The 16,202-nt window shown below is 44.3% G+C and overlaps 2 protein-coding genes across 7 annotated transcripts in view; one reads left to right on the top strand and one right to left on the bottom strand.

Annotated features, from left to right (window-relative positions):
* Window positions 1-146: 146 nt before the first annotated feature.
* On the bottom strand, window positions 147-10,568 carry MICOS13 (mitochondrial contact site and cristae organizing system subunit 13). Its single transcript, XM_056518078.1, has 4 exons — window positions 10,481-10,568; window positions 9,875-10,031; window positions 2,965-3,016; window positions 147-281 (listed from the first exon to the last, which is right to left on the bottom strand). The coding sequence occupies exons 1-4, from the start codon at window positions 10,507-10,509 to the stop codon at window positions 184-186; spliced, it is 336 nt and encodes a 111-aa protein (XP_056374053.1). The 5' UTR covers window positions 10,510-10,568; the 3' UTR covers window positions 147-183.
* Window positions 10,446-16,202, top strand: part of HSD11B1L (hydroxysteroid 11-beta dehydrogenase 1 like) — a 148,946-nt gene continuing 143,189 nt past the window's right edge. For 3 of the 6 annotated variants that reach the window (XM_056518076.1, XM_056518072.1, XM_056518073.1), the window contains exon 1: window positions 10,599-10,771. The gene's annotated coding sequence lies outside the window, so the exon portion shown is untranslated. The other 3 variants (XM_056518074.1, XM_056518077.1, XM_056518075.1) reach the window with 3 other exon arrangements.

Here is a 16,202-nt window from a genome sequence, read left to right as displayed (position 1 = left end):
GGATGAATATCTGAATTTCCCCATTCCAGTGGGCGTTGAAGGCAAATTAAATGGAGCAGAACATAGATATTGAGACAGAAACTAGACCCAACAAAATTGTTGTATAGGTAGAAATGAGAACTTTAAAAGAATTGCACTAAAGGAAAAAGTGATAAATAAAAAGTTTATTTATATACAATGTATTCACTTCACCAAATCCTTTACATGCTTCCAGCCTTCTGCTGTATAATCACAAACTTTAGTAGGGGCTGCAGAGAGAGTAGACACTGTCTTCTGTACACCTGGGGATGAAAGAAGAGCATAAGTAAAGACACTGGCCCATATGTATCAATCTGCCTGGGCAAAATCAGATTTGCCCATTCACAGCTCAGCTGTCATATCTCAAAGAGCTTAAGTGATTGACAGCTAAGATGTTGTTGCCACTTTGAATAGCAAAAAAGGATGGATCAACAAAGCCTCTGTTCACATCTGCATCATGCCTGCCATAGTGTGCTAAATTCACAGTATGATTCCTACCATCAAAATGACAGAACTATAATAATGCAAAAGAGGTCCATCTGGCTATAAATGGCAAGAACAGCCATGCATTCAGCACCATTCTTCCTTTTAAATTTGACAGAACTACCAACAAACGCTCTGAACCGAACCTCTGATACAGATGTTAAAGTCTAAAACAGAACTCCGAACTCCCTTTCTAAAACAGAATATTGCCCAAACGAATATCCTGCACAATTGCATTTAAGAAGACCTTGTAAATTGACAACAGAAATCCAGTTTTGGTGTAGTTATTTTATGCATTTTTAGCCAAAACAGGTACCCGATCAGCCTTTGGGCTCTGTGCAGGAGTTATAAATTAAGTGCCAAAAACACAGTTCATCCTATAGGTTAGGAAAATCACTGTAAGAGTACGTTCACACGCACGGATTTTCACAGTGTATTTAGCTGTGGATTCGCTGGTGAAGGCCCCGCTCTATGCTGGCTTTACATGTGCCTGCTCATAGTGGCAATACGCCGCTACGAGCAGACACACTGCAGCGATGTGTGCGGCGTACTCGTAAATCGCGGCCGCTCTCCCTGCCCTGAGCTAGGCAGAGAGCTCCCGCGATGTGAGTATACTGCGACTCGCACATAGCAGTGTGCCTGCTGGTAGCTGCGTATTGCCGCTATGAGCAGGCACATGTAAAGCCAGCATAGAGCGGCCCTTCACCAGCGGATCTGCAGCGTAAAATCCGCTGAAAATCCGTGCATGTGAACGTACCCTTGCAACCCTGTAACATTGGTCTGCCAACACAGACATAAAAATGTTAGGGGCATTCACATCACAATTTTTACAGCCTTCTCGTTCACCATCGACTTCTATTGACACATTGCATCCAACATATGTAACTGTTTTGGTCGATTTACCTTTTTGTCCAATTATGTCTCCATTCAAAAACTGATTACATTTTTTATTTTTTTAACAGTACTGCCTATGTAAATCAAATAGAAACATATTGCTGTACATTTCAATCCGTTTAAAAGAAAAACTGTCAGTGTCACCTGCTCTAACCTGTAGGTACAGACAGGTAGTGCAGGTGACAATGATACTTACCTGGACCTGTGCCGTGCTGCGGTTCTCCCGAAGTATGTTACGTTCCAGGGCAGAATTGCAGCATTGGCGGAGCTTAGCTACGTCATCGCTGCTGTTCTTTGCTGGGTCCAGCTACTAGAAAACAGCAGTGGTGACGTCACTAAGCTCTGCCCATGCTCCAAGTCAGTCCTGGAACGGAAGATGTGGCAGAAGATTGCGGGAGAACCACAGCAAGGAATGGGACAATGTAAGTACTGTTGTCAACAGTGTCACCTGCACTACCTGTCTGTACTGACAGGTTATTGCAGGTGACACTGATGACAGATTTCCTTTAAATAGGTACTGACAGATGTTGTATATCTTGGCAAAACATTAACCTTTCTAATATACTTCATAAGAGAATTTTATTTAAAGTACAGTAAGTGAGGGTGGGCTAGCACTCTGTGCTCTCTGTCTGATAGGACTCCTCTGCGCTCTCTCCTGTCCGATAACACTCCTCTGCGCTCTCTCTCCTGTCCGATAGCACTCCTCTGCGCGCTCTCCTGTCTGATATGACTCCTCTATGCTCTCTCTTGTTTGAGACAAGAGAGAGCACATAGGGGTGCTATCAGACAGGAGAGAGCACATAGGGGTGCTGACAGGAGAGAGCACATAGGGGTGCTGACAGGAGAGAGCACATAGGGGTGCTGACAGGAGAGAGCACATAGGGGTGCTGACAGGAGAGAGCACATAGGGGTGCTGACAGGAGAGAGCACATAGGGGTGCTGACAGGAGAGAGCACATAGGGGTGCTGACAGGAGAGAGCACATAGGGGTGCTGACAGGAGAGAGCACATAGGGGTGCTGACAGGAGAGAGCACATAGGGGTGCTGACTGGAGAGAGCACAGAGGCGTGCTGACAGGAGAGAGCACAGAGGCGTGCTGACAGGAGAGAGCACATAGGGGTGCTGACAGGAGAGAGCACAGAAGAGTCATGATAGCACTCCTCTGTGCTCTCTCTCTCCTGTCTGATAGAACTCCTCTGTGCTCTCTCTCCTGTTCTATCAGAGAGGAGGAGTACTAGCTCACCCTCATTTACTGGACTTTGTCCATGCCTTTTATTCAGCTTGGACAAAGCCATGATTTCTATGAAAACGGAAATAAAATCTTATTATGAAGTATATTAGAAATATTAATGTTTTGCCAAGATGTACAACATAACAGGTTTTTGAATCTGACAGTGCCCATTTAATCTCACTATTTTTTTTTTTACACATATAAGGAATCTAAAAATACCAAGAAACAAAAATAGATTTTTTTTTTTTTTTTTTTTTATAAAACGGACAAAAATTTGTATTGACTAGAACTTGCACTGTTTCTACCAGGAAGAGCAGTCATAAATGGCTAAATACTCACCCCAGTTCCAGGACTCACAAACTGAAAAGTCCAGCTTTGGTGCAGATGGAAGCTGTGAAGGACAACATATCAAAATATTAAATTCAGGACATATGAGTGATGTTTACCTTATTTTAAATTGATAAATAAAACTCCAGCCAGATGCTAGATATAAACACATTCTTAACCCCTTGGGGATGGAGCCCATTATGACCCTAAGGACGGGAGCATTTTTTTCAAATCTGACCTCTCACTTAATGCATTAATAACTCTGGGATGCTTTAATATGACATATTGATTCACATATCTTCTGATGAAGACATCAGAGGGTTTCAAAGTATAGCAGCAATTTTCCACGCAAATATTAAAATCAGAATTTTTCAGGGACCAGTTAAGTTTTGAAGTGAATATGAGGGTCTTTATGTTGGAAATCCCCTATAATGGACCCCATTATGAAAACTGCACCCCTCAAAGTATTCAAAATGACATTCAAAAAGTTAATTAACCCTTTAGGTGTTTCACAGAAATAGCAGCAAAATGGAGGAGAAAAATAAAAATCTAAATTTTTTACACCAACATGTTATTGTAGCCCCATTTTTTTTCTTCATTTTTACAAGAGGTAAAAAGGCCCCCAAAACTTGTAATTCACACGTGTAAGGGTTTATGTATATGTAGTGTTTTACTTTTTATTTTTTGTTAGTGTAGTGTAGTGTAGTTTAGTATTTTTAGGGTACATTCACACGGGCGGGGGTTCGCAGTGAATTTTCCGCTGAGAGTTTGAATTGCGATGGAAAATTTGCCATGGCTCAAACTTGTAGAAGGAAACCCACCCGTGTACCCTGTACATTCACATTGGGGGGGGGGGGGGGGGGGGGGTGGCGCCCCACACCTTCAGCTGTTGCAAAACTATAACTCCCAGAATGCACTGACAGACCGTACATGCTGGGAGTTGTAGCTTGATTCCAACCCGTGTGCCACCAGCTGTTGCAAAACTGGGTCTGTCAGAGCATTCTGGGAGTTGGAGATTTGCAACAGCTGGAGGCAAACGGATTGGAATCACAGAGTTAGGAAACAGACTCTAGCTCAGTGTTTCCCAACCAGTGTGCCTACAGCTGTTGCAAAACTTCAACTCCCAGCATGCACAGACAGCCAAAAGGCATGCTAGGCGTTTTAGTTATGCAACAACTGGGGAAGAACAGTTTGAAGACCGCTAAGTAGTGGTCTCCAAACTGTAGCCCTCCAGATGTTGCAAAACTACAACTCCCAGCATGCCCAGACATGCTGGGAGTTGTAGTTCTGCAACATCTGAAGGGCCAGATATTGTAGAACTACACCGCCCAGCATCACAGTGGGTCTCCAAACTGTAGCCCTCCAGATGTTGCAAAACTACAACTCCCAGCATGCCCAGATAGCCTTTGGCTGTCTGGGCATGCTGGGAGTTGTAGTTTTGCAACTTTTAGAAGGCCACAGTGAAGATCACTTACCAGCGATCTTCTCTGCAGCCTCCTCCACCGACGCACTTTGCGGCCTTCCTCCTCCTCCTGACGCCACCGCCCGATGTCACTGCCACCACTGCTCCAATGCCACCCGGTAATTCGACCATGCTACCCCCCCCCCTTTACTTTAACCAGTTAAGGACCCAGTCCACTTACCCATCAGCGGCGGCAATCGGTGGCGGTGATCGGCGGCAGAAGAGGACGGCGATGCGGCTCCCTGGATCCTACGGAAGCTGGTGAGTTGCCTAGCAACATCTGGAGGGCTACAGTTTAAGACCACTATACAGTGGTCTCTAAACTGTAGCCCTCCAGATGTTGCAAAACTGCAAATCCCAGCATGCCCAAACAGCAAACAGCTGTTTCGGCATGCTGGGAGTTGTAGTTGCGTACCTCCTGCTGTTGCATAACTACATCTCACAGCATGCCCTTTGGCGATCAGTACATGCTGGGAATTTTAGTTTTGCAACAGCTGGAGGCACACTGGTTGGAAAATACCGAGTTAGGTAAAAGAACCTAAATGAAGATTTTCCAACCAGTGTGCCTCCAGCTGTTGCAAAAGTACAACTCCCAGCATGCACGGTCTGTCAGTTTTGAAACAGCTGGAGGGTTGCCCCCCCACCATGTGAATGTATAGGGTACATTCATACGGGTGGGTTTACAGTAAGTTTCCTGCTTGAAGTTTGAGCTGTGGCAAAATTTTCCCCACAGCGCAAACTCCTAGCGGGAAACTCACCCGCAGGTGCGAATGTACTCTAAAATCACTACACTAACACATAATAAAGGGTAAAAAAATACATATACACTGGAGAAAGAAGTCATGGATCGCACTCGCCCAGATTTCAACGCTTTATTCCGTCAACAAAACAACAGGTAAGTACATAGATGGAGGCGGGGGGGGGGGGGGGGACAGGAGCTCCGGAACAAGTTGTTTCACGCCTGTTCCAGTCACCGGCTTGAGGAAGCACCGAACAGGCATGAAACCACTTGTTCCGGAGCTCCAGTTCCCCCTCCCTCCATCTATGTACCTACCTGTTTTGGTGACGGAATAAAGCGTTGAAATCTGGGTGACTGCGATCCATGACTTCTTTCTCCATTGAACTCTTGCTTTGTCTATTTATGGAGTTACGCACCGCTGCAATCAACCCTCTAGCTAGCTGTGCTGCTGCTACCATGTATTAAGTGCTTACCGCCTTTAGTGCTGTCAGTGCCAGATACTCAATCTCGTGCATAACTACATATACACCCCCTCACACGGTTCGTCCCCCCCCCCCCCCAATAAAAATGAAAAACATATCGTACGGCAGGGTTTCCAAAACCTAGCCTCCAGCTGTTGCAAAACAACAACTACCAGCAATCCTGGACAGCCACTGACTGTCCAGACATGCTGAGAGTTTAGCAACAGCTGGAGGCAACCTGTTTGGGAATCACTGGCGTACAATACCCCTATGTCCACCCCTATGCAATCCCTAATTTAGTCCTCAAATGTGCATGGTGCTCTCACTTCAGAGCCCTGTCGTATTTCAAGGAAACAGTTTAGAGCCACATATGGGGTATTTCTGTACTCTGCAGCAATTGCACTACAAATTTTGGGGGGACTTTTTCTCCTTTTACCCCTAATGAAAAGGAAAAGTTGGGGGTTACACCAGCCTGTTAGTGTAAAAAAATTTACACTAACATGCTAGTGTTCATTTTCACAAGCGGTACAAGGAAAAAAAAGACCCCCTAAATTTGTAACCCAATTTCTCCTGAGTACGGAAATACCCCATATGTGTACGTAAAATGCTCTGCGGATGCACAACAAGGCTCAGGAGTGAGAGTGCACTAAATTGGAGGCCTAAATTGGTGATTTGCACAGGGGTGGCTGATTTTACAGCAGTTCTGACAAACACAAAAAAATACCGACAAGTGACCCCATTTTGGAAACTACACCCCTCACAGAATGTAACAAGGGGTATAGTGAGCCTTAACACCCACAGGTGTTTGAAGAATTTACATTAAAGTAGGATGGAAAATGGAAAAAAAAATAAAAATAAAGATTTTCTCACTAAAATGCTGGTGTTACCCTAAATTTTTCATTTTTACAAGGGAAAATGGGGGGGGGGGGGGAAGTCCCCCAAAATGTGGATGTAAAGTGCTCTGCGGGTGAACTACAATGCTCAGAAGAGAAGGAACACCATAGGGCTTTTGAAGAGAAAATGTGTCCGGAATTGAAGGCCACATGTGTTTACAAAGCCCCCATAGTGCCAGAACAATGGACCCCTCCCACATGTGACCCCATTTTGGAAACTACACGCCTCGTATAATAAGGGGTACAGTGAGCATTTACGCCCCACAGGTGTCTGACAGATTTTTGGAACAGTGGTCTGTGAAAATGAAAAATTAAATTTTTCATTTGCACATCCCACTGTTCCAAAGATCTGTCAAATGCCAGTGGGGTGTAAATACTCACTGCACCCCTTATTAAATTCTGTGAGGGGTGTAGTTTCCAAAATGGGGTCACATGTGGGGGGGTCCACTGTTCTGGCACCACGTGGGGCTTTGTAAACGCACATGGCCCCTGACTTCAATTCCAAACAAATTCTCTCTCCAAAAGCTCAATGGTGCTCCTCCTCTTCTGAGCATTGTAGGGCGCCAGTAGAGCACTTGACGTCCACACATGGGGTATTTCCATACTCAGAAGAAATGGGGTTACAAATTTTGGGGTCATTTTCTCCAGTTAATCCTTGTAAAAAAAAGTAAAATTTGGGGAAAAACCAGCATTTGAGTGGAAATTTTTTTTTCTTCATTTACACATCCAAATTTTAACAAAAAGTCATGAGGTGTTAAGGCTCACTGTACCCCTTGTTACGTTCCTTGAGGGGTGTAGTTTCCAAAATAGTATGCCATGTGTTTGTTGTTTTTTTGCTATTCTGGCACCATAGGGGCTTCTTAAATGCGACATGCCCCACAAAAACCATTTCAGCAAAATTTGCTTTCCAAAAGCCAAATGTGGCTCCTTCTCTTCTGTGCATTGTAGTTCGCCAGCAGAGCACTTGTCGTCCACACATGGGGTATTTTCATACTCAGAATGATGTGTAAGCATGCTGGGAGCTGTAGTTTTGCAAAATCTGTAAGCACACAGTGTGTGTATAGGATAAAACCAGAAAGGAAAGGGTTACAGATGCTCACTGAGACCAGTGACTGAGGAGAGTGAGGGAGGGGAGGAGGGGGAGTGGTTATCACCTGAGGAGAAGAAAGGGGCCAACCCCCCTGCTTCTGGTTGACAACATTAAGGTAGTTCAGAAATAAAGTTAATTGTGAGAGAAATATAGGTCATAGACACATAAAAACGATATGTACATAATCAGGATGAGATACTGAGCAACATTTTTTTTTTTGGGTGATCTGACAGGTACGCTTTAACTTAGTCACATGTATCTGTTCTTGTACATGACTGCTAAGGCAGGGGATTCGCTGAATTGGTCCTTTGCCTTTGTTTAGTTTTTTTGTATTTTACCTCCCAGTACTTTCCCAATAGATTTTTTGTGATAGTTAACTGATCAAATGAGACATTGCTAGATATTATTTTGCGATCAAAATAACGAAACTTAATATTTTGTTGAACAACCTTAGGAGACAGTCAGTATAATAAAGTGATTTCTGTAACCCTCAGTGAGATATCTTGGCCCAATCCTCATAAGGAAACTGCCCCAGCTGACTCAGGCTTGAAGGGTGCATCCTCCAGACACTGTCCCAGAAGCTTTGTGGCTTGTCCCAATGGACAGATGAGATGAAACTGGAGCTTTTTGGCAAATCACATCAGCGCTATGTTCACAGATAAATAATACATACAAAGAAAAGTACACTGTACCTAATGTGAAGCATGGCAGAGGCTTGGTTATGCTTTGAGGCTGCTTTGCCGCCCGCATCTGGCACATGGTGTCTTACATCTGTACAGAGTACAATGAAATCTTCTATAAAGACAATCGGGAGAAAAATGTTTTGTCCAGTGTCAGGAAGCTTGGTCATGGTCACAGGTCCTCCAACAGTATAAGAACCCAAAACACACAGAGAGAAACACCCAAGAATGGCTAAGGGCAAAACATTGGACTATTCTGAAGTGGCCTTTTATGAGCCCTGATCTGAATCCTATTGAACGTCTGTGAAAGGAGCTTAAACTTGACGTCTGGTGAAGTCTCCAACCCCGAGACATCTGGAGCAGCTTCTTTATGAGGAGTGGGCCAAGATACCGTTTGACTGCAGTGACTGCCTCAAAAGGTAGTGCACCCAAATATTAAAGCGTACCTGTCATATCAAAGAAAAAATAATAATGTTTATATGTTACTAGGTCATGCAGATGCTATACACATCATTTTTATGTGCTAGTTTCTGTACTTGGCTTACAAATCCCTCTGTTCTGCTGCTCACCCAATCTGACATCCATTGCTCAGAAAGGGCCATGTCTGAGGCAAGCACTGACCCCATCCTGACTAAGGCTGGGTTCACACTAAGTTTTTGCCATACTGTTTTCAATCCGTTTTTCTAAAGAAAACCGTATGGCAAAAAAACGGATAGAACAGTATGGAAAAAAGTAAACCGTATGCGTTTTTAAACAGTATACTGTTTTTAAAAGTGCATACAGTTCCGTCAGTTTTTATAGAAAAAAAACCATACGTTTTTGAAAATGTTGTCCATTTTTAATGGGAGGGGTCTTGGGTGGGGACTTTAGGATTCAAATGCACATGTGCAAAGTAAGGCTGGGTTCACACTACATTTTCTCCCATACGGGAGCGCATACGGCAGGGGGGAGCTTAAACCTCGCGCTCCTGTATGTCACCGTATGCGCTCCCGTATGTCATTCATTTCAATGAGCCGGCCGGAGTGAAACGTTCGGTCCGGTCGGCTCATTTTTGCGCCGTATGCGCTTTTACAACCGGACCTAAAACTGTGGTCAACCACGTTTCACTCCGGCCGGCTCATTGAAATGAATGACATACGGGAGCGCATACGAAGGCATACGGGAGCGCGAGGTTTTAGCTCCCCCCTGCCGTATGCGCTCCCGTATGGGAGAAAACGTAGTGTGAACCCAGCCTAAAAACGATTTTGTCTCCGGTTTTGTCCCCACCCAAGACCCCTCCCATTAAAAATGGACATTTTCAAAAACTTATGGGTTTTTTTTTCTATAAAAACTGACGGAACTGTATGCACTTTTTAAAACAGTATACTGTTTAAAAACGCATACGGTTTACTTTTTTCCATACTGTTCCATCCGTTTTTTTGCCATACGGTTTTCTTTAGAAAAACGGATTGAAAACAGTATGGCAAAAACGTAGTGTGAACCCAGCCTCACAAACATTCACTTCCATACCACAATTTTTTTGTCCAGGTTTTTTTTTTATTTTTTAAATTTTTTTTTTTAAGGATTCTGATCATCCCCAAATTCCCAGCACCTCTACCTGTACACCAAAATAATCGGCCCACTCGTGAAGCGCCGGTGGCACGGCTGCTTTCGTTTTCTTTAGAACTTCCTGACCTTGAGTGCCACTGCCCAGCAAGCCATAGTCATAGACCACATAAACGGCCCCTCCGGCCACCAGTGCCTTAGTGGTAAACCTGCAATAAAAGGTGTCACATGGTCAGCTCGGGGTTCTTTATTAATACAGATGATACACATAAGTCAGTGTTTTGCAACCAGTGTGCCTCCAGCTGTTGCAAAACCAACTCCCAGCATGCCTGCACAGCAAAATGATGTGTGGGCATGCTGGGAGTTGCAGTTTTGAGCCACGGAGGCACACTGGTTGCAAAACACTATTTCAAGAAGATGGATTTCATTATTGTTAACCCTTTAAGCCAGTGTTTCCTTATTTGTGTCTCTCCAGCTCTTAAAAAACTACAATCCCATCGGCTGTCAGGGCATGATGTGATTTGTAGTTCTAGAGAGCCACGGGTTGGGAAACACTGACGCATGTGCGCACTATACTGTCCGGCAATATCAAAAGACAGTGGAATAACGTTATTCATAACGAAATAGGAATCCGGTGACATATAGCTGTACTACTCACTTCAGCAGCCTCACCACAGCAGGAGCCATGACTCTTTTCAACAAGGACAACCTGCAACCTTAGAGCTTCCGGTCACGTGAGGGGGCGCAGCAATGCACGCCGGTACTTGTAGTTTTCTTAACCTATTTCCTTCTTTCAACGTGCGACTTGGCGACTTGTATGTAGTTTGTGGGCTTTGCTTTGGTGCTTAGGCCACTGTTATTTCACTAGTGTTCGGTGAACGGGTACACGTCGTGTGACTGGCAGAAGTCCTATGTAGCGCCTCAGCTGCAGGACCAGACGGTGGCCGGGGTGAGGAAGGACTCTTATTTAGCTAATTGTTTGCAGTTGGATTGTCCCACAAAGAAAGTATAACTACATTATTCTTGTCATTGCATATGCATTCCAGCCACTACATGTATGTTGTAGTCATGTCAAGTGTTTTAGCCACTCCATGTATGTTCTAGTCATGCCATCCTCTAGTCATCTCACGTTCCAGCCCCTTCATGTACAGTCATGGGCGTAAATGTTTGCACCCCTGATTTTTTTCAGGAAGATGAAGTATTTCTCACAGAAAAGGATTACAGTAACACATGTTTTGCTATACACATGTTTATTCTCTTTGTGTGTATTGGAACTAAACCAAAAAAGGGAGGAAAAAACCAAATTGGATGTAATGGCCGGCATTTATCATTGTAGGTGTAAGTGAAGCATTTATCATTGTAGGTGTAAGTGAAGCATTTATCATTGTAGGTGTAAGTGAAGCATTTATCATTGTAGGTGTAAGTAAGTGAAGCATTTATCATTGTAGGTGTAAGAAGCATTTTCTACACTTTTTGTGTGCTGTAATGTGTAGGAGCACCAGATTTATTATATGGTCACAGAGCATTTGATACATTTTGTGCAGGTCACATTTTCTGAAATTTCTCTGTTCACATACACCAAAAAGCTAAGTCTGGGCTGGTGTAGTTTTAGAGACTTTTGTGGCTTTGCGCCTTTTTTGTGCCTTTTCACAAAAAGGTGCTGTTCATAAAACCCTTCCACATCATGTGTATTGCAAAAATCAGCGGATAGCAACTCAGCAGAAATGTGTAAACCGAAAAGGCGCAAATAAACCCTGCTTGCACCTTTTTTTTAGACACACAAAAAACTGTCTAAAGACAATGATAAATGTCGGCCAATGTCACACCAAACTCTAAAAATGGTCTGGACAAAATTATTGGCACCCTTTCAAAAAGGTGGAAAAATAAGATTGTTTCAGGCATGTGATGCTCCTTTAACCTCTTCAGGACATAGGGCGTATGGATACGCCCTGAATCCCGAGTCCTTAAGGACCGAGGGCGTATCCATACGCCCGTGGGAATTCCGGCCCCCACCGCTAGCCGGTTGGGGACCGGAGCCGGATGCCTGCTGAAATCGTTCAGCAGGCATCCCGGCATATCGCCCAGGGGGGTCATTATGCCCCCCCATGTCGGCGATCGCCGCAGATCGCTGGACAATTCAGTCCAGCGATCTGCGGCGATTCCGGGTCAATCGGGTCTCCGGTGACCCGGAATTACTGGCTGTTCGGGGCCGTCACGATCGCCCTGATTCGTCGGCCGGATTACCGGCCGACCAATCAGGGCGCCTGCTGCGGGTGTCACTCCCGCACCCGCTCCGCCCCTCTTCCGGAGGACGTGAGCGGGTGCGGGGAAGACGACCCCCGGTGCTGGGGACCCCGATCCCCGGCGCCCCTGTTGGGATCGGGGCCCCAGGAGCAGCTGCGGCGGCGAGGGACAGCCTGGACAGCACTGCGATGGAGCAGCAGCAGGAGGTGAGTTACAGCCTCCTGCTGTTGCTTAGCAACAGCTCCCAGCATGCAAAAAGGGCATGCTGGGAGCTGTAGTTATGCAACAGCAGGAGGCAGACCACCACAACTCCCAGCATTCCCTTATGGGCATGCTGGGACTTATGGTTTTGCAACAGCTGGAGGCACATTCTTTCTATGGAAAAGTGTACCTTCAGCTGTTGTCTAACTACAACTCCCAGCTTGCACAAACAGCTAAAGTGCATGCTGGGAGTTGTAGTGGTGCATCTGCTGGTTGCATAACTACAACTCCCAGCATGCCCGTTGGCTGTCGGTGACTGCTGAGAGTTGTAGTTTTGCAACAGCTGAAGGCACACTGGTTGTGAAACTGAGTTTTTTTTTACCTAACTCAGTGTTTCACGACCGGTGTGCCTCCAGCTGTTGCAAACTACAACTCTCAGCAGTCACCTTACACCATGCACCGTACATGCTGGGAGTTGTAGTTTTGCAACAGCTGGAGGCACACTGGTTGTGAAACACTGAGTTAGGTCACAAACTCAGTGATACATAACCAGTGTACCTACAGTTGTTGCAAAACTACAACTCTCAGCAGTCACCGACAGCCAACGGGCATGCTGGGAGTTGTAGTTATGCAACAGCTGGATGTCCCCCCCCAATGTGAACGTACAGGGTACACTCACATGGGCGGAGGATTAAAGTAAGTATCTGGCTGCAAATTTGAGCTGCCGCAAACTTTCTGCTGCAGCTCAAATTGCCAGCGAGAAACTACTGTGAACCCCCGCCCGTGCGACTGTACCCTAAAAACACTACACTACACTACCACAAAAAATAAAATAAAAAGTAAAAAACACTACATATACACATACCCCTACACAGCCCCCCTCCCCAATAAAAATGAAAAACGTCTGGTACGCCACTGTTTCCAGAACGGAGCCTCCAGCTGTTGCAAAACAACTCCCAGTATTGTCGGACAGCCGTTGACTGTCCAGGCATGCTGGGAGTTTTGCAACAGCTGGAGGCACCCTGTTTGGGAATCACTGGCGTAGAATACCCCTATGTCCACCCCTATGCAATCCCTAATTTAGGCCTCAAATGCGCATGGCGCTCTCACTTTGGAGCCCTGTCGTATTTCAAGGCAACAGTTTAGGGTCACATATGGGGTATCGTCGTACTCGGGAGAAATTGTGTTACAAATTTTGGGGGGTATTTTCTGCTTTTACCCTTTTTAAAAATGTAAAATTTTGGGGAAAACAAGCATTTTAGGTAAAAAAAAAAAAAAAATTTTTACATATGCAAAAGTCGTGAAACACCTGTGGGGTATAAAGGTTCACTTAACCCCTTGTTACGTTCCCCGAGGGGTCTAGTTTCCAAAATGGTATGCCATGTGGTTTTTTTTTTGCTATCCTGGCACCATAGGGGCTTCCTAAATGCGGCATGCCCCCAGAGCAAAATTCGCTTTCAAAAAGCCAAATGTGACTCCTTCTCTTCTGAGACCTGTAGTGCGCCAGCAGAGCACTTTTCACCCCCATATGGGGTGTTTTCTGAATCGGGAGAAATTGGGCTTCAAATTTTTAGGGGTATTTTCTGCTATTACCCTTTTTAAAAATAACATTTTTTTGGGAAAACAAGCATTTTAGGTAAAATTTTTTTTTTTTTTTTACATTTGCAAAAGTCGTGAAACACCTGTGGGGTATTAAGCTTCACTTTATCCCATGTTACATTCCCCGAGGGGTCTAGTTTCCAAAATGGTATGCCATGTGGTTTTTTTTTGCTGTTCTGGCACCATAAGGGCTTCCTAAAGGTAACATGCCCCCCAAAAACCATTTCAGAAAAACGTACTCTCCAAAATCCCCTTGTCGCTCCTTCCCTTCTGAGCCCTCTACTGCGCCCGCCGAACATTTTACATAGACATATGAGGTATGTGCTTACTCAAGAGAAATTGGGCTACAAATACAAGTAAAAATTTTGTCCTTTTACCCCTTGTAAAAATTCTAAAATTGGGTCTACAAGAACATGTGAGTGTAAAAAATGAAGATTGTGAATTTTCTCCTTCACTTTGCTGCTATTCGTGTGAAACACCTAAAGGGTTAAAACACTTACTGAATGTCATTTTGAATACTTTGGGGGGTGTAGTTTTTATAATGGGGTCATTTATGGGGTATTTCTAATATGAAGACCCTTCAAATCCACTTCAAACCTGAACTGGTCCCTGAAAAATACTGAGTTTGAAAATTTTGTGAAAAATCGGAAAATTGCTGCTGACCGTTGAAGCCCTCTGGTGTCTTCCAAAAGTAAAAACACGTCAATTTTATGATGCAAACATAAAGTAGACATATTGTATATGTGAACCAAAAAAAAATGTATTCGTAATATCCATTTTTCCTTACAAGCAGAGAGCTTCAAAGTTAGAAAAATGCTAAATTTTCAAATTTTCATCAAATTTACGGATTTTTCACCAAGAAAGGATGCAAGTATCGACAAAAATTTACACTATGTTAAAGTAGAATATGTCACGAAAAAACAATCTCGGAATCAGAATGATAACTAAAAGCATTCCAGAGTTATTAATGATTAAAGTGACAGTGGTCAGATGTGCAAAAAACGCTCCGGTCCTTAAGGCCAAAATGGGCTTCCGTCCTGAAGGGGTTAAACTCACCTGGGGCAAGTAACGGGTGTGGGCATTATAAGGCTAGGTTCAGACAACGGAATCTCTGGGCAGACAATTTCCGCCCGGAGATTCCGAGTGCGGCCAACGCTGACTGAATCCAATAGACTACAATGTGTTCCAAGCGGATTTCCGCCTGAAGAAAGTCAACAGCCATACAAAGCTGAACTCTCCTGCTCTCGTCAGATCACAGACTGCTACCCAGCTTAGGGCCCGGCAAGTACCGGCATGGGAGACTGGCTGGAATCCCGGGTGCTGTTGACAAGGGGTTTGGTAGTGATACTGGTAAGACTTGTTTATTTGCTCTAGACTCCGGGACCTTCTGTCACCTTTACCCTCAGTTCTTTGCACTATGCACTACTTTTTCATTTGGATATGCCCAGTTGGGCTTTATGTAATTATATGAACTGTAGAGCTATAATCCCTTATATGTAGGTCTAGTCTATGATTAATTAATGATTACCTTGTTCTCACCTGTACTGTACCTTCTGTTTGTGACTGTTAGTTTTTGTGCCACATTATGTATTTAATATGTCTTTTATTGATTGTACTTAATAAAGATTTGGTATATTTATAATTGGCAGTAGTGTTTAATCTTTTGGGGTTTACCCTTTCAAAAAGGTGGAAAAATAAGATTGTTTCAAGCATGTGATGCTCCTTTAAACTCACCAGGGGCAAGTAACGGGTGTGGGCAATATAAGGCTAGGTTCAGACTACGGAATCTCCGGGCAGAAAATTTCCGCCCGGAGATTCAGAGTGCGGCCAGCGCTGACTGAATCCAATAGACTACAATGTGTTCCGCGCGGATTTCCGCCTGAAGAAGGAGCAACCCCTTTATCAGGCGGAAATTTCCAAGCGGATTTTCCGTTCACAAATTCCGCTTCACAAATTCTGAAGTGTGAATTTGCAGTACATTTTAGCAAGCGGAATTTTTGCCTGCAATTTCCAAGCAGAATTGCAGGCGGAAATTCCGTAGTCTGAATCTAGCCTAACACTCAAACCTGAAAGCAGATAAAAAGGAGAGAAGTTCACTTAGTCTTTGCACTGTGTGCCACACTAAGCATGGACAACAGAAAGAGAACTGTCTGAGGACTTGAGAAACAAAATTTTGGAAAAATCTCAACAATCTCAAGGTTACAAGTTCATCTCCAGAGATCTAGATTTGCCTTTGTCCACAGTGTGCAACATTATCAAGAAGTTTGCAACCCATGGCACTGTAGCTAATGCCCCTGGGGGTGGATGAAAGAGAAAAATTGATGAAAGGTGTCAAC

This window comes from Hyla sarda, chromosome 1, assembly GCF_029499605.1.
Source record: "Hyla sarda isolate aHylSar1 chromosome 1, aHylSar1.hap1, whole genome shotgun sequence".
NCBI classification, from domain to species: Eukaryota; Metazoa; Chordata; class Amphibia; order Anura; family Hylidae; genus Hyla; species Hyla sarda.
The sequence above is the reverse complement of the archived record's forward strand: the minus strand, read 5'-3'. Positions and strand labels throughout refer to the sequence as shown.